The sequence below is a fragment of the Haemorhous mexicanus genome, chromosome Z (genome assembly GCF_027477595.1).
Source record: "Haemorhous mexicanus isolate bHaeMex1 chromosome Z, bHaeMex1.pri, whole genome shotgun sequence".
Lineage (NCBI taxonomy): Eukaryota > Metazoa > Chordata > Aves > Passeriformes > Fringillidae > Haemorhous > Haemorhous mexicanus.
Window position 1 is genome coordinate 67,693,890 of NC_082381.1, and position 26,933 is coordinate 67,720,822.

The following is a 26,933-nucleotide window of genomic DNA, read 5'->3' on the forward strand; positions in this document are numbered from 1 at the left end:
ACAGCTCAAATAAAGAGATTTGTGTGAAGTTACTTGCACACAACTTTGCACAAGTCAAGCAACTTTGGGATAAAAAAATCCCAACCCATGAGCATTCTCAAGCCTTTAAAAATATCACATCCATTTGTATCTGCACAAAAATAGATTTAAGCACTTTTCCTATGATTCTGGACCATCAAAGTTTAGCAAGAAAGCAGAGAGAGAAAATGGGGGAGGGTTCATATGCAGACAGTAAAAATAGAATGGCATTTTTGCAAATTACTTTTCTAGTCTGCCAAGTGATTTCTATACAATGTATGATACTGGCAGGAAATCTGCCAGTCCATAGATTTTTCTGGATTATGATCCATCAGTCTTAATTTCTCTCCAATAGACGATGATATATAACACATGATTCATCACCTACAGCACCTTATTTTTCAATGATGACTCTGTGGCTGCAGAAGCCTTTGTGGTCCCCAACATCGGTTCAGGGGGCAGGAGTGAGATAAACTCAGTGTCAGTATAAAAAAATCAGTCTTCTGAGAAAAACTGCAACAGATGCAAGTGCTGGAGGTCTAGCCCCTCTTGCTATTAAGCAGGCTAAAAATACAGTAATAGCCCTCAGTCTAAGTTTCTTGTAAGAATCTCTAAGGGCCAGTGACAATGTTGTGGTTGTTAAAAATTGTTCAAGTTGGTGCTGAATATCTCAGTCAAGAATATTTCCACATTAGTGTGAGCAATATGTAAGCAAATTTTAGAATGAAAACCTTGGACAGAATGGGAATAGGAATCTCTTTCTTCTTCCAGAGTAGCTGGCTGACTTCCCTGGAGGACCTCTCTTTGGGCAAGATATGAATGAACTCGAAGAAGTCAGATATCATATACCAATAATGAGGGGGAGCAAACAATATTCACCATTGCCCTTACCCAATCCCCTTCCCCCCAAACTTCCTCCCTCTTCTTCAGTCTTATGCTGGGTTTCACAATTAGATGCAGACAGGAAGCTGGTAAATGACTTTCAATTGCAAATTCTGACGGCTTCACGGAAATCAGTGACAAAACTCACACTCTTTTCAGAAGAACCATAACTTTGTCTGCACTGCAAGAGGCAGATCACAACTCATGAGCATTGTACTGTTTTTGCAATAGTATGCGATGAGCAAAACCGTCATTTTGTCACTGTTTGATGAGATTATTTTGGAGCTACTCAACTACCTCATTCAGTTCAAGACACAAAATGGCTGTGAGTCAGCTGAAATTATTTGCTCCCTAGTTCCTCTAATAATAAGAGCATTTGGGTATCATTTTCAAGGAAGGCATCATATTGACAGGAAGAGTTAGGCAAGGATGCTGGTAAATAGATATCACGGTCCTTATTGAAGCCTCAACAAATGAACTGCAGTTTCAAAACAACCTTTATTCTGCTTGAAGACTTATTACAATTTTTAAAGCAACTCAAAAACAAGACACAGCTCCATCAACTCTACAGCTTGAACAAAACGCTAAGGAGGCATGTTTTCACTGTTGCCTTGTAAAGGCAATGTACAATCTGCTTTACTCTCCACCTCCTCAACAACAATTTTAAAACAAAGCAATCTTAATGTTTTAAAGACATGTAACAGAACAGAGCTTTATTTTCAAAAAACAAGAAGAAAAAATAAAATAAAATAGCAGCATCTTGGGCAGCTAATGCAATCTCATCAGGACAAGTGCAATGTAACCTTACCAACTCTTACAGTTTAGTCTTAACTGCAGTAAACAGAACATGACTCTACATAAAATGTTGCACTTTGTAACCTTGTCCCATGGGAGGCATTATGCTTTGAGCTGCCCATTTCTAAAGTGACCCTGAAAAAAACCAGTATCAGGATTCACTTTCCCAACTTAATACCATGCATAGCAAAAGCACTGTGTGAAAATCGGCAGTTTCCCCCATTAGAAGCATCTGAATGTTTTCCCAAGCATTATTATTTCATTGCCAATTACAAGACAAAGCCATTTTTTCACTACAGAACAGTTGACACCAAACAGAAAATCTGAAGATTTGGTTTTACAGATTGCTTGACAAGATAACGGAACCATACGGACAAGCTTTTTTTTTTTTTTTTTTTTTTTTTTTTAAAATAAACTATCCAACAACACAGAAACTCAGTTTTTTAACTGTATCTGGAAACATGCTGCACCCACAAAGGTCTAGTGTGCATGTGTGCGTCTTGAAACAAAGTTAATGATATCACTTACTAAATTCAGCAAAACGATCATGTTCTGTGAAAATGTATCTATATTGGGAACTGTTCATACATAAACACAGCAAGTGTGTATGAGTATGCACAGATATGCATCCCCAACCTGCAAATTCATATTTCAACTGAATTAAATCAGAAACTCTAAATTTTGCCTGTGAGTTTTGGTTCTCTTTGCTATGTCTCGTGCCTTTCAAAGGCCTTGTGAAAGAGATGCTGCAATGCAGCATAACTCAATTTAAAATAAAATGAAAAGTTACGCAAATAAAAAACAGAAAAAAAAAAGTAACATAGCCCATCCATTGATTATATTCGATGAAAAAATTATGCATGAATAGAAATACAGAAAAACACTGTGTTTCTTCAGTTATATCCCCATGTTTTTTTTCTGTATATAGTAGTCTGAGATCAGATCAAAACTGGAGTGAACAATATAGTACATTAAAGACAAACAACTCTGCAGTGAATAGGGCCTTTGGCAGGACTTAGCTCTGTGCATTAAGTAGGGAGAGAAATGCAGAGGCCACACAATATGTAAGTACCAAAGAAAACCCACTCATGCCAATTTGAGGGCATAAATGATCCCTGCAAATTGCACAGACCCTGTGTAGGCAGAACATCCCCTTAAGAAGCCCTAAGCATTCATCCTTACAACATAGGGCTAATTTCTCACTGCTGCTTGTGCAAGAAAAGCAAGTGTCAAATCTGCACACACACTATTTTTTTTCTGCTACAGCCACGCACAAAGAGAAGTTGCACAGCACACAGGAATGAATTATATTCCATACTGGGCTGGGCATGCTAAGGATATGGCCCACTGACATAGCAGGGGTTTTCTTAATATGAGGAAAATTAGATCCAAATGCTTTAACTATGATAAAATTTCTTGACAAATGCTACGTAAAACATCAATTCAGATTACATATATTTTGCCTACAGAGAAAAAATACAATTTTACTCTTAAAATATTTAACATTCAGAAATTAATACATGTCCAAAGAATATCTTGGATTGCTATAAGCGTTAAACTGCTGTATATTGAACTAATCTGTTACTTCAAGCCCAGTAGTACAACTGGCATGCTAGAGTTATTGTTGGTGTTTTTTGTGGTATTAACCAGCTATTAGTATAACAGATTCCCATGGTCCTACAGGCCTGAAAAAAGTATGGAATGAGAAAGGGAAGGCATGAAAACTAAACTTCTAATCAGAAAAATATTCAGAATAATTTTCTAAGTGATGACTATCATGAAACAGTATTTGTTGGATCTTGTTTCCGGATATAAATAAGAAAATACACCTATAGGAAAGCAAAGACAACCCACCAAAAAAAAAAAAATTTAGACCACAAGGTCAAAATAAAACGAAAAATCTTACAGCCTCAGAACTGAACTAACAATGTAAAAAATGAAAAGATAATATAAAAATTAGTGGAGACTGTCAATTTTCTTCTTATTATTTCCAACAGCTTATAAAGCATTGTGTACTTTGAAATAAAACACGAGGATCTCTAACCAGAGCTATTATAAGGGAACTCCATGGGTCTCATTCTTTTGATTGTGTGTGCAACTCTCCTTAATAGTAATAGATCTTATCTTTTGCGTCTTGGGGGAAGAATAATTTCATATGTTCACTTAGTCAAATCTTTTCCAAGATTTCTCTGAATGTCATTACTTTATTGATTTGCAATGTGTGAATTTCTTGAGTGGTCAGGACAATAAAGAACTATTGCAAGCCATTGACAGTGAACTATCTCAGGATTATGGGTAACACTGTTTTAGTGAGATTTATGTATTTGTTTCCATTAACTGAAACATGATTTTGTAAGTCTCTGGTGCCCTAAAATTAAGGAAGTGTTCACTTTGATACTGCCTCAGCCTACAGACTTTTGAAAATACGTATCATAGCCTAATCATTTTCAAAAAATATATTTTCCAGCCTTAATTAGTTCTATATTGTATCCAAATGTTCTCAGTAGAGGTGGAAGGTTTTTTTTTTCCACAATACTAATACAAAAAACAAACCTAGGCAACAGATTGGAGAAACTTCCTTCATGTGAAATGAAAATACCTTTACAGGCTGGCAAAAATTCTGTCACAGGAGGTCAAAAAGTCATTTATTTACTGTGAAGGTGGATTCATTCTGAGATCCAAACTATCTACACTCTACACTGCAGTAGCAAAATATCCCCATTTATTTCTGCAGTCACTATCAAAGAAGGATACACTATTTTCCTTGTCTTCCATATACAAAGACAATCAGGAAAGAAGTCCAAAATGCTTCAAGATGCAAATGTAGCATGGTACCGTATTCTAAAGATATCTCTGAAACAGTATTGTTGGACTCAGTGATATTTTGTAATATTCATATAATTTTATTGAATTAAGCAGCTTTGAAGCTTATCAGGCACTGCCCAACAAAGTATTCAGTCAAAAAAAAAAATTATGAATTTTTAAACTTTGAGCTAGTAGCTCAATATTCTATACACTGAAAACTGTAAAATATTTCATAGTTTAAATTTTCAAGCCAACTCTTGCTGGCTCCCTGTACATTAAAACAAAACAAAACAAAACAAAAAACCCCAAACAAACAAGGAAATTATTAACAAAAAGTAATCACCAGGAAGAATATCCTTAGGAAAATGAAATTAAAAAAAAAGAAGACAAAAAACCAAGAAAAACAAGCTTAATCTGTAGATATGCTTGACACTACAGCCTAAAGAAAATTCAGTATTGCATAGCATAGTCTAAAAATTCAGCTTTCAGCAAACAGAAAAGGAAAAAACAAAGCAGTTTGGTATTGACAGTTTCCACCAACGACAGTTAGTCATCCAGTACTATGTACATTATTATACACTGTAAGCCATTGAAAATCCTGTTTTCTTCAGTCTTAAATATATTCTTAAAACAGGATTTTTAATCATCTAAACAAAACACTTCCTGGCACTTTGCTATTACAATTACTCTGAGCAACATACTGTAACTGAAGTCCTTTTAAAGTGTCTCTTAGAAATGAAAGTGCCACTCTGCTACATATCATTCACCAGAAACTAAAATAGAACCACAATGCTGTATGTCTGGATCCACTGAGTGCAGCAACACCATTCCAAGTCAGATTGTGACCACGAAATTCCAATAACTGAATGACACAGACCTCTTATACCTTGTGTCTAGTTAATCCAATGTTCTAGCTGGTAAAGCTTCAGAAGTGGTCGTAAACAAGCACCATGCTTAAAGGCCTCTATGTCCCTGCAGGGAGATCAGGTTTGGATTTTTCTCTTGTGTTTTTCTTTTATAATTACAAAAAAAAAAAAAAAACCAAAAAGCACTTCAGATTATAAACATACATTCACAGCATAACACTGTGATCTCTCCCACTGCAGTTGTGAAGGAAATCCTTAGTTCCATCCGAAGACAACTAGCTTTGATACTGCAAATTCTTGAGTAAAGCTGAAAGGAGCCTTTTCTCTCCAGAGGCCTCAATGTTGCCAAGTATTTTCTTTAAAAAAACCAAAAAACAACCCAGAGTATTAGGATCTTCATCGCCTCTGCTGTGCATATACTGGATAGGCTAGCGTGACATTGAGAGAGTCATTGTGCTGCACAAGTGATGTGTGTTGGTAATGTAGCACCAGTTCTTTGAGCGAGTTGTACAAGTTATATGGCTCTGCAAATCCATACCCAGTAGGTGTTTTGTTTATCACACAGTGCTTTACTTCACCATCCACCCTAAAAAAACAAAAACAAAAACAATCAGTCTTTAGTTTCCATGTACAGTAAAATTAAGATCGAAAATAAGGTATTAGCAATACATCTTAAGATGCTAGTTAGTACATAGAATTCCTCCATTTTGTTGTAGGAAAATGGTAAAAACCTATGTTGAGTCCAAATTTGTGAATGTCATTCTAGCTTAGGGAGGAAGGAGATAGGCAGGACTTAGCAGCTGCACAGAAAGGAGAGCACACATATTTTGGTTTCCCCTCTGAGTGAGGCTCCTCTGTGGGAGTGGCATAGGTTGGAGCTGTATAGAAAATGGAGCAGCAATAAGAATGGCCTCAGGAGTCCTTGACCTGCTACTAAGTCAAAAGATCCAAGAGGAATTGCGCATATGCAAGTCACTATCTGCCCCAGCTGAAGGCAGCCCCTTGCATGTGGGTTATAACGTTCACAAGTTAGGGTACATACACAACAGAGCAGGCGTAGCAGCCTTGTTTGCTGCTCTCTCGAACAAGGAATGTTCCATCTCGTTTTCCCCGCAGCAGATTTTCAGCTTGGCTTCTATTGATATTTCCCACATTCCATGTTCTCTCGTCATGATGAGGCAAGTCCTCATCATCTTCTACCATAGAGTATTGGCTGTTGGAAACAAAAAATGTGTTTGTGAAACAAAGAACAAAATCCATTAATTAAGTAGTCTTTATTCCATGTTACAGTGGTTAGCAGGATGCCTCCTTGGTAAAACTAAGGATTTAAACTAAATCATACTGCACCATTTAAACTACTGCATAAAAGTAAAATATAAGCTCTGTTTCTTGTTTCTTTGAAGAACACTCATGTAAATTTTAGGAAGAATATAAAAAGATGATGTGTTATTTTTCAGAATATACTGTGAGCACTTTAGTACTTCTGCATTGCTCACTGTTTTGGTAAATAGTAAGCCCAACAAAATCAGTACCCTCTGAGTCAGCTTCATTTCCAAAGAGCAGAACACTTGGTCAGCAGTGAAAAATCATGCAATGTATCAACTACAGCTTCTGCCTAGAGAACCTCTGAGCAGTTACATAGGGAGGCATTAATTATTTATAGGGGAATGGCTTTGTGAAAAGGTGCAAGAGTAGAGTGCTTTCTCTCTCTCTCTCTCTCTCTCTCTCTCTCTCTCTCTCTCTCTCTATCTCTCTCTCTCTCTCTCTTCCCCCCCTCCGCCCCTTATGAGATTATGAAAGTAGCATGCAATACATGCTTCTCTACTAAATCAGCAACCAACTATAAAGCTGATTCAGAGTTACAGAGAACCTTCTGAGCTAAAGCTCACTATGAAAAAAGAAGCATCTGGTTCAGCTGTGTGGGTATCACCTTGGAATTTTGCAGTTCCAGAGCTCCCCAATCCCACAACAGCTTGTAGTGTTTGGCTCTCCCTCTCCTGTTCAGCTTGCAATAAGTCTGTGTTAGGCTAATGCATTCATTATCTCTGTAATAGGCTTTTAATTAGTTTTCCTTAGGTCTAAGAAAAGATAACTTCTCACTCATCTATGGTTCTGTTTTTCTGAAGATTCTTAAAGTAGTCAACAGAAACCAGCAATCGCACACAAAATTTTATTTTTCATAAAAAGTTCTTTTTTTTTCAGGTAACACTACCTCCAGGTGCTTTATCCCATCACTCTTTTGACCTGCACGACATTCGCATACATTCAGTAGTGGCTCTGTTTTCAACCAGCATCTAGAGCTAGCAATTCTTGTTTTCATTGTGCTTATTATATTGGGGGATTTTATTCTGCAATACAACTCTGGAAGAAAAGCCATATTCTAAAAGTTTAATTTTTCAGCAGTTACCACGCTTGCCAGCAAGGAGTATCAGAGTGTGAGAAAATGAAGATTTTCTTTAAACAGTTGCATTATTATTTTGATGCTACATTAAACCCACAGAGTGTTCTTTGTCTACTGTCTAAGATATAGGAACACTAGTGGGAACAGGTGCCTACATATTTTACAATATCTCATCTTTGAGTTGTGCTAAGACTGAGAAACCAACACGTCTTTAAAATGTGCATGTCATTTTTATCTCCTGCTTCTACCACAGTGATCAGCACAATTTCTAGGATAACAGTAAGAATTTATTTATTAACAATAAACCAAGCCAAATGAAAATAGATATGGACAAGGCCAGAATGCAAGGCAGAATGCACTACAGTCATTGTCAGTCTGCTGCTTTCATTTTATATTCAACCAGGTAGCATAAAAGGGATGCACAAGAAACTACATAGGCAGGAAATGTTGATACAAATACTACTGAGACAATTTTGATTTTTCTATTTGTTCATTTTTCAATGTTACTGTGCTTCAGATATTATTTTGTGACTTGCTTTTGTTTAAATTTGGCCTATGTTTACACAACCCAAGCACTTTTTGCCTTTTTCTTCCAGGAATGAAATGAAATGCATTTATCAGCCTACCCTCTGTCAGAACCTACAGTAAACCAACTGTATGAAATGACAGAATACTACCCTGCCATTTTCCAGAAAAACAAAACAGACCACAAAACTACAGGATATCCCTCAGCACATACAAATTCCTCATCTCCAATAGCAATGTGACACAATGATGTGGGTACCCTTATACTGGATAACATCATGAGACCCACAGTTGAGATTTGGAAAAACCTGCTCATGCCTAAGAGACCCTCTGAATAATTTATCCATCTGTATGACATCTCTCTAAAGTACTAACACCTTACAAACTTAATTTTGCTGGTAAGAAAAAAGACATAGGTTACATTTCAGTGCTTTGCTACAGTAACTTGAATATGCACTTCGCTGAAAAAAGGAGGAGAGTAGAGGGTGAGACAGCACCCTTTCTAATACTTGCATTATGTAGGCTGTCATGTCTTAATAGCATGCCTTGTTACTGAAGACCTAGGCTTGAGATTTCCTCTTTGTGGTCCAAGACTTAAATATGCCTTATCTCACTTCTGTATTTAGGTGATTTGAAATACCAGAAATATCTAAATCTTTCAATACTTACTCTTCTGCATTTTCATTTCCAAGCCATTCATTTAGCTTCTTTTGCCGAACACCTTTTTGAGTCAGCCACCTGCACAATAATTGTAAATTAAATTAATTTTTAGTCTCAAAATTTGGATACTATTAAGAACCAAACAACTTAAAATTTGTTAATTCATGATACTCACATCAAGTACTGATCTCTTGTCTTCCTCAGCTGTATGAGATCTGGCTTAATGCTGTTCATACGCTTGTCTATCTCTCTATATTCAGCTGCTTGCTTTTTTAAGTCTTCTTCTAATCTACGCCTGCTGTCCACAATTTCACTTATCCGAGACTTCAGTTTTTCGTAGTTGTGCATGATTCTAGATGGAACAATGTGGTAGGTTACACTTTGATGTCTTATTCATAACTTTATACTCTGTTATTTAGAGGTGTAGACACCTAAGAGAACAGATTATTTCTCTAGATATAGTTATACATTTTGCCAGTTCATGTCCACCCTATTTGAGGCTTCTTTGTTTACAACTGAACAGTTTCAAACTTGTCATCTTCCTTCAATTTTAGGCAGACTTATACTTGGCATTGTTTGTTTTTTCAAAAATCATACAATTTGATATTCAAAATCAAATACTGACCTTTGTATTTCTTTTTCATTTCCTTCCCGTTTAAATTTTTCAATGTATTCCTTACTGTATCTTTCCTGTGTTTGGCACTGCTCTTCAAATATTTTTATCGTTTCATTAAATGCCTCAATGGCTGTTCTTTTCATTTGAATTTCCTGAAAATAAAATAATTGTTATTGCAGTTGTTATCAGATAAAGGGGAAGATTTATTGGTTTGTATCACAGAAACACTTCAGTATATTGTAGGAGAATTTCCTTTCAATATCCCTTTATCAAAACATATTTTGTCTGCTGAGCCTCATGGCATAGAGACAACAGGCCTGCACAAAAATGTCACTGTGTAAGATTTCCATGATGAGGTTTATCAAGAAATAGAACTGCTAAAAAAAAAATCAGTTACAATCTTTGATTTATATAAACAAATTGATGCTTAGAACCTTATGGCAGTGCACTTTGCCCTTTGTATGAACTCAAGTCATTAGAGGCACACCTGGCTTTCTGAAATAAAGGTGGCCTTGACAGGTCTCAGGAGGTTATCTGGTTTACCCTCCTGCCTCTACATACCTAGTTGGTAGCCAGGTCTTAAGACATTAGTTCAAGTTGGCGGCAATTCTCCCATTTTCTTCAATTCTTTTTAGGTGTATTTCCTGCACACTTTAGGAAGCAGTCTTGATTCTGGGACTTTAAAACTGGACTTTCAGTGTCACTTCAAGGCATGGCTAATAATTGATTAAGCTGAAAGAGGCAGCTTTTCATTCCTGAATTTTGTCTACACAATTCATCTCTTTATCCTGCATAGGTAAATCAGACCCTTCAAAAACTCAAAATAAAATGCAATGCTTCCCTGAAAATGTGCCTTGAAAACTGTAACTCAGCTGGATGAGGTCAGTATGCAGAAGTGGTGTAAATCAAGACAGTTGTAAATCAGACTTGCTTTGGATGGAGCTTTCAGACTTGGGCAGAGGGTGGCTTAGTTTACAGGTGGTGGCTGTTCAAACGTGAGTAAGTAATTGCACTATTCTGAGCAAGCACATCAGGGCAATGCAGTGGTGGTGGAAGAGAGGAGTAGGAAGATGAAAATACAAAAGCACAATAATATTCTTCAAAATCTGCAAAGTCTTCCATTCCCCCTTTGGTTCAAATCCAGTTTACCTGAGATGTTCTTGTGTAGTCTTCATAGAGCCTGTCATATTCTCTGCTTTTTTCTTGGAACTGGGTATTATATTCATGTAATTTCTTTCCTACTGCTTCAATGCTATCCTCTTTTACAACTTGATCCTGGAATGATGAGCAGAAAGATATTCTGTAAGGAAACAATTATATTGCCCAGCTTTTCTGGACAAAACTGCTTAAAAATGTTTAAATAATTACATGGAAATGTGACTCCTCTTTCACCAATATGCACTAAATGCATGATATGCAAATGAGATATTATTGACAAAAAGGAAATTTGCATTGCAAGTGTTTAGCTTTATACTGAAAATTACATATTTCACCATTGAGTGGGATAATTATTAAGATGTTTATTTCCTAATATTATACCTGCATAATTTAAAGTTTTAAATATTTACATGCAAAGCGTGGAGTTGGTTTTAAACAAAAATATCAGGTTTTGTACCCACATGATTTTTTCAAACAGTAACAGAGCTGAAGTTCTTCATGTTTGGCAAGTTCAACAATAATTTCTCTGTATTTAAGTGAAATGGAAAGAAAATAAACTAAATTACCTGCTGGTACTTAGATACTGGATAGAGTAATTTTACATCTAGTTTAGGATTATACTGGGCTAGAGATTCATTCCGGTAGTGGTTTATTAGCTCAACCACAGAGTTGAACGTTAATGGGTCAGAAAAGCCGTACTTTCCATCTCGGTGAAAAATTTTGATTAATTTGTTATTTCCTCCTTTCCTGCAAATAAAGTATATTGAAAAGTTAGCCATGCTTCAAGTATTCCTAAGAATACTCTGCATTAAGAGCAGTTATTGCATTTTACTATAAAGTATTACAGACCCAGGGTAACTAGTCTTACCTCAGTGTCAGTGTGTAGTCCCCGTGCATTTTGGTTGAAGCATCTCGTACCAAAAAGGTACCATCAGCTGTGTCTCGAAGCTTCTCATTTACTTCTTCTCTAAAATGAAAGCAAAAGTAACCAATCATTTCAATCAGTTCTCACACACTCATTCTTCCACAGAGCTCGAAATTCAAATTCAAATGTTTTGAAGTAAGAGTGTTTTAGAAGCCTTCTATGTCTCCATATTAATACAACTATATATTACTTATTTAACGTTGTTAGAGTACAAGTGGGATAAAAAATGGCATACTCTGTGCTCTCACTACTGGACAAAATAATTATTCATGCAAAGCTCTTTCTGCTTGCTCATACAAGCCTATCCAACTGGAGCAGTCAGTGCTGCTCTAATACAGCTATATATAGTACAGATAAAAATGTTGCTAATATATGGCACTTGTTAGTCTGACTTGCTGATTATGGTGGCTACAGCTAAGGTTCTGAATGAAAGACAAGAACAAAATTCTTTCTTAGTGCTATCTTTTCATGCTAGCATTTCATATAAGTCTTAAAGTAACAGAACAACCATTTTGCATACTAAATTCTTAGTGACTGCCAGTAAATTTTTAGTCAATTTGGAATGAAGCTAACTGTAATATGTTTATGGTGGAAACTATCATAAAATTGCTCTTAAAATTGTGAATTTTCTATACTCAAAGCCTAATACATATACACAGAATAGTACAGCAGTAATAGGACAAAGCCAAACAAAAGAAATACATGTCTTGAGGTGATTTACCTTGAGATATCCCCCCAGTACCATTCAGCGTCTTGTAATGACATGTTGTTATTCATGCTATTGTTAGTTACGGTATTGGGTTTCGGTGGCTTAGGAGGCAGTGCTGCAAATGAAAGGGGGGAAGAAAAGTTGTAACTCACTGAAAACATGACCATATATTCCTTGAAATTACACATTATTGCATAAATTTTATAATTCTATGAGTGTGTTAAAAAAAAAGAACTGGTTACCAAATAGAGTTGTCCATCTTTAACAGAGTTTAAAAGACACTACAGGAATCAAGAAATTTGAAAACAAAATAATTCAAAATAAAGTTTTACTGTTTCAAAAATGATATTATCTCGCAATAATATATTTTAAGGAAAATATAACACCATACTCAACTCCTGCCCCTGTGAAGAAAGCATTTGAGAAAAAAAAAAATCTGAAGTTTGCTTTTACCTTCTTTCACCATAACTGGGTGAACACAAGTAATAAAACAAACATGCCATTTTTTTTTTATCTTTCTATGTAATGATCATAGAGGAATGTTGCTGCTTTCTTACCTAGAAGCTGAGTAATAAAAGATGCAAACCCATAGCAATACAGTATATTTGAAGAAGAATCAGGGTTTTGAAATCCTCAGCATTCTGTGCAATGATTTTCAAGAAAACCAAAAAAACCAGACCCAACAGTTTAAGAAACCCATCTGTGACCCAAATATCCCTTGCGTTAATCTTAGTATCCTACAGAATAAATTGTGTTCCAAATGCCAGGACTGATTAACCACCCCCCCCCGTTTTTCAATGTCAAAGCTGCATATGTATACCAGTGGGTGCCAGAGAAGATACTGCAGCACTGACTTAGTAACAAGGGGGACTACACTGGAATCAGGATTAAAAATCAACTCAGCTCCTTCAGTTCTCCATTAAGTACAACATTCCCATCCTGTATATTTTGACCAGGCTGAAAAGACAATGTTTTTAAAGTTGCAAGGAATATCAGGATAGCATAATACTTTCATATGATATGAAAAAAATGATGCTACAACAGGAATTCAATTACTATTGCTAGATTTTAAAATTGTTTTTTCCTTAAACAAACCAAACCAATGATTTGGAATCACTGTTTCAGGAAATATGAGTGTTACTACAGCATCTCCTTTTAGGCACAGTGCGGAACAGAGAGAGCAAAAATAGTAATAAAAGAAATACAATTTTTACATGATAAAATAGCAGGACTAAAACTACATCTGACATAATAAAATCAAAACAGAAACAGGTCAATTCAGTAAAACTTCAATTAAGTAAGCAATCAGGTATTTTAATATGTTAAGATTCTAATTACTACAACCATGCACTAATCCACAATTTTATTCTAATTTATGAAAAAAGGAAAACTATTTGTATCAATAACAAAGTAAAGAAACCCTACATATCCAGTAACAATTTTTCAGCAGCTATTATAAAGACCAAAATAATTTAAGTCTTCTATAATAAGACTGCAGTTTTACCTGGTGGATCCATTTCTATGTAAAACATCAAGTCTGTGCCACAATTTATATCTGTCTTAGGATATTCTATATCCAGTTCTTCCATATTCCAAACAGTATTGTACATTTGTATGAGTTTCACTGAGTAAGCTCAGATACAAGAAAAGAGTCAGGCTGTCTTTGTAATGGTGTCTTGGAATTCATTTTAAAACCTATAAGGGGCTGCACTGTAACCTATTACATCATAATCCTCAGCCAATCATGTCAAAATAATGTCACCAAACCACTCCTGCTTTCTCATTTTGTTCTACATTAATCTTAAAACAATTTCAGTTTTGGAAAGAATCTACATTTAGCAGAATTGCAATATAAAGCTGGTATTTCACGCAAAAGGAGCAAGTGGACTCTCCTTGCCCATATTCCTGGCTCATTTTCCTGACTTTGCAGCATGGTACAGTCCAATCCTGGCAGGATGACAAAAGGCTGATATGCTGCAGCACGTAGCTCTTAGACACAGGCGCACACAACACTTACACACAGGGCAGCTCCCTTCAGAAGCAGGTTGCTCACATCTCAGGTGCATTCTCCTGCTTAAATGCCTGAAGTTTGCCATTCAAAAAGATTTTAAAGGATTCTATAACTACTGCACATATTAGAGATGCATTACAGAAGAGCATGACTGTGTGTGTATATCCATTACACACTCGTTTCAAATAAACACACGGAGAGATATCTATATCCACATAATGAAATATGGATTATATTTTTAAACTCTGCATATTTCTGCTATTTTTATGGGCACATAAGTATGATAGAGTTTATATTATGATATAAATGTGCTTACTGCAGAGATGTCTTCCTCTCTTACCATTATTATAACCACTATTCAAATCAATCTATATTAGTTAATTTTGAAATCTAAACCCCAAATATTGTAATCTTACATTCAGCTGATTCACTCAAACAATGGAAGAAAGTTATAACTGAGCAAACAACCATTCAAAAATGGTTTTGCTGAATATAAAAAGGCTGTGAGGACACAATAAGATTTAGTCTGCCTTTTCACACAGTTTCTCTACCCTATTCTCATTGATATATTTATCAAGTTAATTGTTTTTAAAAGCAAGAGTCTCTTGTCAGTGTCTCCTTCACCCCTTGTCTTTATGTCAGCAGCATCCTCCAACCATTTAGAGATATTTTATCTTAACTCCCTCATCACTGTCTGTAACTCTCTCTGACCTATTGGAAGAAACATGGACAGAATAGACTATTAACTTCAGAGCAGAATGCTATGTAAAGCAATATACTTGCTATAATCTATAGGGGGAGAAAACCAGAGACCAAAAAATAACTACAACTAGCTGTAGCAACTATCTCTGCCTTACATCTTAAGAAATTGTGGAACAGCTGCAATGTGCTCTATTTGACAAATACTCATTTAAAAAGATTAACACAATTTATACGATTTCCAAATATTTCACTCCTGCCCTTCCCCCATACCCCTCCACTGTCTGTGCCCCTGAGCAGGTTACCCCTTTCAGACAAGCATCAGCATACAAGAGCATGCCTGGAGTACAAACAAATACAAAAAGATGCAAGCTAGTTTACTTTGTACATTAAGAAGCTTCATTTTGAAGTAGACTCTCCCCTTCCTGTTGAGGTAGATATGCTCCAAAGATTCTTTCAATTTCCAAAATGAAAATCACCCCAGACATAAGTCTAAATGCTAAACTTCAGGGTTTAGCCCACCTGCTACCCAACCAAGTAACTTGCCAAGGTAATTATTTAAATTCAGTTACAAAGATTTCCTATAAAAACTGCATTGCTGCTTTTAGGTCTCATATGGGATCAGTAATTTTTTTTTATTCCATTGAATAAAGACTTTCAGGAAAAATTACTCCCCTAGAGTTTCAGTGGTGGCCAAATCTAGGACTGAACAAACTTGTATAATCAGGTTAGTGCTCAGCTCAGACTAGCCTAGCCTGCAGGCAAGAAAAGACAGAGGAGGCAGATAGGCTATTACCCATTCCGTATATAACCTGGAGAGGTACTGAAGTACTAGACTTGAATTCTTGTATCTTAAGACTTTTAAAGCTCTACCTGGTAATCAGTTACAGTATAATACTTCCACAAGATGATGAAAAAAACAGAGAAATTCAAAATCACTTACTTTGTAAATTATGCATCACAAATGATCACTCTCGTAAAACAGTCAGAAATACAATCCAATATTGGTTTCCTGTTATAAAAATCTTGCTTAAAAATAAACCCTAAAACCTCCATTTGCTAGGAAGCTTCTCTGAAGCAATGAAGAAAAAGAGATTGCTCTGCTTTCCAACCAATGTTCCATAAAACCCCCTAAAAGAGTTGTAACTTGCAGTGAGAAAATCCAAGCCCTCTCTCAACTGCTTAAACCTCTGTGCTGTGCAGAAGGTATCCACTTACTCTGGTTCATCATTAAAAAGTGAACCTGACTTCAGTACTGTGGAAAAAAAAAAGAAACCACCACCCTCAGTAGCTTGCACGTCCCTCTCAGATAAAGATCTCAGTTTCATGATTAACTTGGGTAGGTTCAAATATTTGCTGAGCCAGGAATTTCAGCTGGGGGATGGGAGCCAGATTCAAAGTAAAAGTTGTCATCAACTAACAAGTGGCCAAGGCAGAGCTAACTTTCTCATTTTAGCTAAGTAAATGAGAAGACCATTGTAAGAAGCCTTAAAATAGTCCCTATCACTGGCTGCTGCATGCAGCATTGAAAATGAGAAAAGCACAAGAACGGCCAAATACAGGAAGTGGCTAACTGCAGAAAAAAATAGAATAAAAATTTTCCTTGAAAAGAGCTGCATCTCTAGAAGCAGCCTTGTGCAGGCAAAACAGCCTGCTTGCAAGTACAGCATCACCTTGTACATGCTAATGCTGCATCACAAATATAGGTGCTGCTTCAAGACCCTTAGTCTGAGGCTGTGAGACTATCAATTTCCTATATACTAAAAATATTTTAAAAAACCAAAAAAAATCTGTCTGTATCCGTGGTGGTTTCCAGTACATCAGGATTGTTCATTTCTTGGGCAGACAGGTGGGAAAAGGAACTATACAGAGAAGGAGGAGCTTAGGTTAAATCCATTTTCCTTGCCCTAGTGTTTGGTGAAGATCAAAATTGCTAAAGGAACAGAGTAGCAAACGAAGAGCCTACTTCCCTCTGCCTTCAGAGGTCATCTTCTTTGCCAGTTAAACTTCCAAAAAGAAAATAAATTAAAAGTAAAAGGAGAAGCAGACACATTAAGAAAAGGGGAGAAGGGGACTAATGTTTTCCTTACACTTCTTGCAAACAGTGAGAATTTCTAATAAAATCACTGAGAATTTCTTTGAGATCTTCTTGCTGCTCCTTAAGACAGTCAAATAGTATTGAAAAGTTTTTGCCTTAATACTTCACATACCAAAATCCTCCTACACTTTGAAACATCACTTGCATCTAATAATGAAATCCCAAATACCTGCAGTACATTTTGATGTTTTGCACTTGATTGATTAGCTTCACCAATAACAATCCCTTGCTTCCCCAGTTTTAGCCTCTGCCTACTTGAATAGTTGTCACTTCTAAATATAATTTAAATCTGCAGAGTCATAAAAGGTACAGCCTACTTCAAGTGGAGGTGGAAACTTGTATTTCTGAACTAATTCAGCTTCAGACTGTACTTAATATACTTCTTTACTGTTAAAATTACAGAAGGATTTGAGAACATTTCTTGGTTTTTAGGACCACAACACAGATGTATATGGTCAGAGGAGAAAAGACAATGCAAACTTGGTTCACTTTTTATCAACTAAAAAAGCACAGATACCCACACAGAGATAATGAGTTCCTCATTATCCTGCAGGAGAGATACAAGTGTCTTGTCAAAAAGAGATACTGGCATGCGCACACCTGTATTTTCAAATATTGCCAAGTCTTTTCTTTTTATCTAAATTTCAAAATCCTAAGTGGTGCCCATTTAATTTGTAGCTTACTATTCCTTGCAGTCATACTCACAGTGTTCTTCTATTAACATAGCACTTTTTTTCCCTAAAATATTATGTCTGAAGCAGGAAAAGAACTTATCCAGTTTTACATGCTTCCATGTGTTTTACACATACATACCTGCACATGGACATAACAATCTGTAAAAATGCAAATAATGTTGTACGTATTGTTTCACTTTTACAAAATTCTTGCAATTAGGTATTGAGAAACACAGAGCACTGGCTTGTGTGAAAACTTAAACCAAGGATACAGCATTCCAAAATATGGAGGTTAGCCGAGCATTGCGGTTTCCGTTAGGTCAGGGATAAAGCCTGACTTTTATTAGCTTAGAAGGGGAGCCCTCTGCTGGGTAGGACACGGATGCACACGGTCCCCCCTGCCTGCCAGCCGTGGGCACCGCATCTGCTGTGCCTGGCACTCGCAGCCTTCTGCCTGCTCCAAACCCCGCTCGGCGCTGCTGGCAGTCCAGCCAAGACTCCGACACGATGCAGATAAGTTTTGACAACTGACAGCATTCCTACACATTTGTTTACGTCCCCAGGACACTACTGACAGGACTGTGGTCTTAGGCTAAATGCCTGTAACAACACAGGGTATCTTTGGAAGGAATCAAATTCCAGGAGGAACTGCATCAGCCTTTACATTGCCCTGCTCCAGCTGTTACGCCACCACTCTTGTGAATATTTTTTGTGACCAAAAACAATGTTTCTGCACCTTGGTGATGCTACCAGGACTTTCACCTCATCCCCACCAAGTGAGCAGTTACATATAAGGCAGCCTTATTACCTCACTCATTCTTGCGTATGATGCTCTAAGTAATAAAAGCTACTTCTTCAGCCTGCAGTATTTTAGTCTGAGCTATTATTTACAATGTTACATACAAGCCTGAGAAACAGGGATAAACTGGGATAGACAGCCCAGACAAAGCAGCTCAGCTCTAGTCAGTGCACAGGCCATTGGAGGCTTTGATTAATTGATACCAGGCAGCTCTTTGCTGTAGCTCCTCTTCTGCTCTTCACCAGCAGCGCTACGAGCTCCCCACATCCCCCTGCTCTCTTGCCACATCCCACTTCCTCTTTGCCTTCCTTAAACAGACATTCTTACACACCCCAGCTCCAGAAAGGACCCCTATCTCCCTAAACTCCCCACCCAAAATTACTTCCCAACTTTCTCTGTGTGGCCTGCTTTCGCAGCTATGAGTGTTAAACAGACACTGTTGCTCTGAGCACTTACTACACCTACTACGGGCAGCTTTGGGATCTTCATCCAGGGAAAGCCACCTCCAGGAAGAAAAACTAGGAGCCTCTAAGATCCTTGACAATTAAGTGAAAAACTACCCCAGTCTTCTGTACCTACAAATATAGCCTAATATAGTCTATATTCCACTATTTACCTTCACAAGTCTGTATGAAGTGTGAGATTCTGTGACACCTGAGCAGCACTATTTGCTAAAATATGTTACAAGTAAGATATTTTCTCCTAATAGTACTGTTTTGGATAGCACATTTAGAGGCTTGTACTTTGTTTCTCACTGTGCTCTTTAATTTAAAGTCTGTGCAGCTGTACATCAAACTGGGATGTTCAGATGGGATACAAAAACCACCTACCTGGCCCACCAACACCACCTTTTTTATTCTTTCCTACTGACAAACTTGAAGAAAGAGACAAGAACCAGAAAACTGATCTAATTTTTTCCAGCCTTATTTCTCCTTCAACAGTACTTTGTCTTCATCTGCTACACAAAAATATACGCTTCTATTAATAGGTATTGTTAACTTTAGTATTTTTGTGTAGGACTAAGCACTATTTTAATCCACAAACTAGAATCTACAGTTTGCTGATGAACACCATGACAGACAAAATACCCCAACCCATATGTTCTGCAGTTAGTCAAGTAATGGTCTAGGAGTAACTCTTTTTTTCATGTATGACATCCAAGAAGCACCACTCTAGCTAAAAGATGTCCAACTGAAGATGCCTAATTTAAGATACTAATTTTAAAATACAGTATGATGTAAGGTCCAGCTGCTTACTTTCTAGTGTTTTCAGGTAAGGAGTATAATTAATGGGTGATGTGGTAAGGAAAAAAACCCAGAGCTGTGCAAAGATCTGCCAGCTATTCAGATTGGTTATCCCTTAACACCACATTTAATGTATTTATACACCGGAGAAGATGATACCACTAGAACTTCATGCACAGTTTGTTTTAGACGGAATGTTCTCATCTTAAAAAGAATTGAGAAGGAAGGAAGCCATCACTCCAGCCTGTGAAAAAGAGAAGAAACCTGGCAGCACTAGCTTCCCTGTTATCACTTAGTTATCATGATGTTATTTTCAATAAGTAAACTTTCTGCTTAAGATCTCTCAAATTCTCCACTTGCACAGATCTATTTAAGATTGTAATTCTCAAAATACTTACATGATAAATAAGGTATATTTTATTGGGATTTTCTTTTTATTAGAGTCTAGCTAAACAGTCTTTATGGAAAATCAAGCCACTAAAAGCAATAATCTTAAAGATGACAATTCTGAAAAACACATCTTAGAGTGCTTTTTATAGTTCTATGAGAGCAATAAAAATAGACCACTTCAGATGTTCAGAATGATATTGGTGTGGAAATGGACCCATGACCTAATCCTGCAAACTCACAGAACATATTAGTAAGATTCAACTTCAGAAAATTATTCAAGCTCCTTACAGGCCTGAGGGCAGCTAACCTAACACTCCAAAGCCTGAAAATTTGTATCTGAGGGCTTTTTTTTTTTTCCCAGCATTTCAGTATATGTGCAAATGTTCTACTAAAAAGCATTCTACTAGACAAAATGGACTTTAATGCACAGTGAAGGAGTTCTGTTTTTGTAACAGATCACATGAAAACTCCTAGGACTGTCAAAGTAAATGATTGCATCGTGCTATATTAATTAATGCAGAAGCAATATTAAAAACAATCAGGTGTTCCATTATAATTATTAATGTAGTGTCAAATCCTATAAATCTGGTGGATATAATGGCATTTCTTCAAGCACCTTAATGACACTCTCAGAATGACTAGATTCCTTGTCCTCATTAGTAGTTCTAACATCAACACCTTTCACTTTTATACTTTCCTCACATGAAGAACCTTGGGCAGATAAGCAACCAAGTGATCTCTTAAATGAAACTTATAAAATTCTTGCTTTGAAACAGAAGGAACTGTTGACCCTTCCTTTGTAACCTCCCAACCAGCTTCTAGACATATATATTTACATACTCCTAAGCATTTGCAAACATGTAACTACAAAAACTGCTATTAGCACCAGACTATTAGAATCTGTTTTGCTTTTTAAGGCTTGAAACACATGACAAAGACAATAATTCTTTAATAATTAGCAGCTATTTGCTGATTCTTAGTAAAACAGGACAAATTTGTAAGTCTGGCCTCTCCTGGTTGTTACAAAGCATTAGGCAGAAAAATACACAGTGGTTCTGGAAATCCCTGTTAACTACTTCACCAAAATTGAACAAAACTAAATAGCAAGCTGAAAACAGATGTACACAAAATATTAGGAAAGTTTCCTAACTAACAGAACTGGCAAGATTAGAAAAGCCTTTCAAACAGAGCATTAGGAACAAAAATTTTAGCTGTTTTAAATTAATCTTCATTAAGATTAATGAAGACCATCATTAGCTGATGAAGAGGATTATACAATGTGCCTACCTGAAATACAGGAAATAAAGCACTTTTCTGCTGTGTTCTAGCTCTTCAGATCTTAAGTAACTCTACACATCCTACTGCCATGAACTTTTTATTTTGTCCTTTGACTACAGAGGTGGGAAAGGTGTAGATGTCCCATGTTCTATTCACCCTTTCTTTTATTAGCTTATTCTCTGTTAATATGCTGTGAAAGGAATTGCTTTCAGCTAATACATAAAGTTCTCTGCATTAATAATTTCCTTTGCACATAGTTAGCAACTCTGCCTTGCTTCTACCGAATACTTGATTCAAACCCAGGGATTTTCCATAAATTAGAGGTGTGCTTTACTATTTGTTGACTTAATTAGTTCTGTAATGTTAACTTACAGAAAAAATTCAGTTAGGATTTAACTTTCCTGGATGGAACTAATTCTCCTCTTAATACAAGGAACTTTCCTCTTAATATTTTTTACATTATTTATTGATATTGACAAATAAATCATTTGTGTATCTGGGTTAAAAAATACGTGTATGTTAATAATGTCTCCATATGGTATAGCAAATCTAAGAAAATTTGCCTGGGAGTAAACTGAGAGCTCAATAAAACCCCAAGAATAAGCCCCCCCCACCATTATATGATAGGCATTCTGCTTGTTTACAGGTCTTAAACTCACAAAATCCAATGTGCTGTTTACTGAAAGAGAACAAAAGTCCTAAGGCTGTACAAACGCTATTGGCGCTAAAATTATTTTAATGAAAAATACTATTTCTTATAAAACAAACATTGCATACCACTATAAAACACACAACTTCTGCTTAGTTCTGTAATTGTGCACCTTTGTTTTCCATTAAGTTTGATTTAAATAGAAAAAACTGCAAGCATTTACAGTCATTAAGTTGAATTTTAATATTTAAGAGAACACATAACTTTTAAAATTAAAAATATTTTTTTACCTGGTACAGGCTGTCTCTCGTTCCATTCACTTGTGATTAAAACCTCTAGGATTTTTATGTGATGTTCTGTATTATCAGAGCTGCAAGAGAGGGATTAGGCAGTAAGAACTAGGAGAAATACAAAAGTTTACTTTAATTATTTTTTAAAAATGGAAAAAATTTACTACAATGCCCTCACATCAGAAATAAGGTCAGAAAATTATTTAATTAATCTTATTTTGTATATAACTAGTTCATATTTACAGTACAAAATATAGTAAAGATGACCCACATACCTTGCTATCTGGAATTTGAAAAGCAGAGGGCTGAAAATTTCAGCCAGAGACCTTGCATTCAACAGATTTTTGCTGGAGGCTTGACAAACTCTGAGGAAATGTTTGAGCAAATACTGGAGCGTGAGCCAATACTGAGGAGGTATATTTGGAGATCTGATCAGTTTCTTCAGCAACTGAGCATATTCCTCTGAGCTCTGCACTTCTGCAAGCAAAGAGATAAGTGGTTCTTGAAACCAGCACAGGAACATTCAAGTGAAATGCAACTATATGTGACTCCTTTAGAAACACCAATTTTACAGAAAAAAATCTGTCCTTCATTAGAACCAAAAGATAGCTTTCTTCTTTTAAAATAAGAGAAATGCTCAAAGAAGAGTAAAGAACGAGTATTTAAAAGTCAAATGGAAACAGATATGCATTTTGGTAAAAACCACAATGTGTTCAGAGTGTACTGGTAGAAGTCTGTCTTGTGTTTAGCGTCACACATGATTGGGTAATTCTGAGATGCACTAGATAAGTCTCACAGGTGCTGTTCTAACTTTGAAGGTTACCAGTAACAATATCCTGTCCTGAGATATATAACAGAATACTTGGCCCATGTGCTGAAAGCCTATAACCTGTACTTGTTTGAAATTACCACTATAGATGACGAATCTCACATGCATGTACTTCTCACTTCATAATCTGCAACCCCAATGTAACGCAGCACTACATGACCTCTAATACATTTACTTTGTCAGCACTGATAAAAAGTTAAAAATTAGCTTTCTGTATACAGTTAAGTCCTTGATTTTTTTCGCCCCGTTCTTCTATTGTATTTCTAGTTACTAAAATGAAGAGAACTGTGTTATCCCTTATATTTTACATTATGTTTGACTAAATAAGTAACCGAATAATGCAGAATAATGTCTAGATCTAAACAGAAACAGCTTTCATAGAAAAGGGAAAAGGTATATTTATGGCTTCTGATATGCTGCCAGGTTGTGTAGAATTTTTGCTGTTCTGTAGGTAACAGCTGAACCACCAGTTATCCAGAATTCTAATAAAAGCCTTTTTGTTTGACATTTGAAATAATGTCATAATCATACCTTGAGATACAGAAATCATGTCACTGTAAACAGCTGCTGGAATGATGGGATTCGGCAGGTCCAGGATATACCTCTTGAGAGCATCCGATAAAGTGTGAACATCAAATGTCTCTAAATCTAATGAAGAGGCATCTAAAGGGAAAGAGCAACATGCTTTTTAGACTTCAGAAAGCAGAAAAAATATACAAGCTCATAACAAGCCAAAATTGCTAACTTATATCTGGATCATGGGGAACAATTCATAAGAATGTAAGACCCCATGAAACATCTTTGAGATGAAGAACACAGAGAGTTCAACACCATGTCCAGTTCCTTGGCGTCTGATGAACCAAATGGTTTCCATAACTGTGTGTGGCCTTCTGTCACATAAAATTCAGGGCTGAACTCAGACTAACGGTAGTGACTTGCTGCATCTTGGCAATGTTATGGAACACCAGAATATTTTTAACAGCTCTCTGTTTTATGTGTAAATATTTTGTGTAAGAAGTGAGTACTAACCAAAGGATTGGCCAAATGAAGCTTCTCTACAAGGAGCTGCTTCTATTATGACTAAAAGTTTGATTAATATCTTGGGGATCCAAGTCTGCAAATATTTATGTAAGTAAGTTGAAACAAATATACACATGCAGAACAGTGTGCTTGGTGTTTTATGCAGCTGTTGAGATTTATCTTGTAAAACTTGATACCCTTCCAGAATAGTTATGACTTGGGATAAGGTTTGGCCGTGTCACATAAAGAACTACTTGTTAGTGTTGGAGCAAAGAATATCAGCAGCAAAAATAAAAATGAGAAAATACAGAAATCCTTATTTAGTGAAAGCAAGGTTAGAGTTCATCCTATAATATGAAACTCTGGCACAGTAAAGTCCTAAGTGTATACAAGAAGATCCATATTTTGTACAAGAATTTAGAGGCATTAATGCTGATTAACCTTCTATCTAGCAAGGTTCTTGGTAAAATAACTATTGAATCTGTTTGTCTACTTTAAACAAAGGGAACAGGGAGGTAGAGGACTCAAATTTAAGTGGTGTGTTTACCAATACTGTGAAATAAGGTAGCCAAGAGGGGGTAATGAGAAACTAAGTGCTCCTCCACCTCCTTCGTTTTCCTCAACAAAGAGCTTGCAGTATGAGCTCAAACCTTCTCAGACACCAAAGAATTTGCATGAGAGAAAAGGGATAATAAATGTCTTAGATGATATAAAACTTGCAGTGACGGAATGATTTCTGCAAGAGCAATTATGTGTCAGAGAATCTACAAATTCTTAAAGAAATTGCTTATATCACTTTTGCTGCTTACTGACTGTTCTTTATTTCATAAGCCAAGTTAAATCATGCATCTTCAGTGTTGACCATTTCTTAGAAGTATGTCCCAAATTACTATAATGAATACATGACTAAGAATATACTTATTCTGCAACTCTCTGTGTGTAATATCATAACAGACCTGAACTCTTCCATCTGCTGAGCTGACAAGATGTAAATCAGCTTTGATTTTGGAGCCAGATAGGATTGTGTTGATGCTAACAGACAGTTATCCAATTAAAAAATGGAAAGCATTTCAACCACTAACAGAACAGCACACTAATGCAAGTTCACAACTTTGAGACCAAAGCTGACTTTCCTCTCTGAATTAGCATTCTGCTAATTCAAAGAGAGCAGGCAGAGGAAATGATATGTGCCTCTATCCCTGTACCTGGATACTCACTGCACCAGCTCTGAGTTGAAGATCCTAATCCTATCTTAAAGAGAAGTACTAAAGGGAAAAATTCTGTTTCTGTTACTCAAACCTAATCACATTTTAAGTAGGAATACATGTAAACCATGAGTTTTTAATCTCAAGTGACAGATAAACCTTTCAGAAAATTATAGCTCAGTTTAGAGACTTCAGAAAGGATTCAGAAAAATTAAGAGATGCAATCATATTGGTGCCACACAACACTGAAGAGGTTGCTGCTATCATGAGGCTGCTAGCACCACATGCCTATCTTCTCTCCCTGCTTGTACACATACACTTCTTCACTCCTACAACAATCAGCATAGGACAGGATGCTTTTTTGTTTTGAAAAAACAGACAACTCAGAGTATAATCTCTTATTTGCTTTGTTAATGTTTGTAATTATTAAAAATAAGGAGACTAAATCACTGAGAGAGTTTGCTTTCTTTGTGCCTTTGGCAACAAGGCATGTAACCATTTCCATTTTCTACCCCTTGTATTTTTGCACTCTTTTAGGCAAATGAAAGTTCACACCACACATTGCAGCCCAGCTTGCCAAGTCGTGGTCAAACACTCCTCCTACTCTGATACTGAAACAGTGCTGCCATGCCAGTATATTCCGTCCTGAAGAAGAAATTAAGTATACCAAAAAAAAGAAGAGGAAATATATGTCAGGAAACTTGAACGGGTATGTGGTGTAGTTGCATTTTACTGTCTGAGAACTCAGCCTACAATATTAATTCAATTGTCTTTCTCCAGTATCACTCTGTAGCAGGTAGATAATGGGCTGCTATTGACACCCCACCTACGGGACAAAAAAAATGCACCACAGAACTGTATGTAAACTGGCAATTTGTTTACAAAATAATAACCTGCAGCCTTTCACGACTAATGTATCTTTACCTTTATTCTGAACAAAACATCTCATTTTTCCCAGTACAGCTAGACTGTCAGTCTTTGAACAAGGGAGACAAGAAATTAAAATAAATACTCTTAGAAAAAAAAAGTGCAGTCGAGCCACGAAAAAAGACAACTTGTAAAATGAAAACTACTTTTCATATCAAGTGTAAAATTTAGAAAATATTTTTATTTATATATGCCTTTTTAAAAGTATATTATTGAGAACCAGCACAATATGAGTGAGAGTGGTCTGACCAGAAAATCTTTCTAGTGCTTTAAGGAAGAGACCTATACTTACCACATTCAAAAATTTGTCTTAATTCCACTGTGCTGCTTGAGCCTTGTGCTCCATACAAAGTTGAGTACTCCAGACCTTCAAAACAAAATCGATAGGATGCGTTCAGGACAATATTAATATTTTGGTGACTGTTGTCCTGATGCAACATATTTCTGTTTTGTTCAATAA

At 36.3% G+C, this 26,933-nt stretch overlaps 1 protein-coding gene across 5 annotated transcripts in view; it reads right to left on the minus strand.

The window, feature by feature from the left end:
- Window positions 1-1,379: 1,379 nt before the first annotated feature.
- The window catches only part of PIK3R1 (phosphoinositide-3-kinase regulatory subunit 1), a 60,439-nt gene continuing 34,885 nt past the window's right edge, over window positions 1,380-26,933 (minus strand). For 3 of the 5 annotated variants that reach the window (XM_059837022.1, XM_059837023.1, XM_059837024.1), the window contains 13 exons: window positions 26,766-26,840; window positions 23,853-23,984; window positions 22,768-22,969; window positions 22,493-22,572; window positions 12,373-12,475; window positions 11,595-11,693; window positions 11,293-11,473; window positions 10,718-10,843; window positions 9,578-9,720; window positions 9,128-9,304; window positions 8,962-9,030; window positions 6,409-6,579; window positions 1,380-5,952 (listed from right to left, as the gene is read on the minus strand). In XM_059837022.1, coding sequence (XP_059693005.1) covers window positions 5,763-5,952; window positions 6,409-6,579; window positions 8,962-9,030; window positions 9,128-9,304; window positions 9,578-9,720; window positions 10,718-10,843; window positions 11,293-11,473; window positions 11,595-11,693; window positions 12,373-12,475; window positions 22,493-22,572; window positions 22,768-22,969; window positions 23,853-23,984; window positions 26,766-26,840 — 1,748 coding nt within the window. In that variant the 3' untranslated portion in view covers window positions 1,380-5,762. Of the gene's footprint in view, window positions 5,953-6,408; window positions 6,580-8,961; window positions 9,031-9,127; window positions 9,305-9,577; window positions 9,721-10,717; window positions 10,844-11,292; window positions 11,474-11,594; window positions 11,694-12,372; window positions 12,476-13,864; window positions 14,067-16,013; window positions 16,308-22,492; window positions 22,573-22,767; window positions 22,970-23,852; window positions 23,985-26,765; window positions 26,841-26,933 lie in introns of those variants that run through there. The other 2 variants (XM_059837027.1, XM_059837026.1) reach the window with 2 other exon arrangements.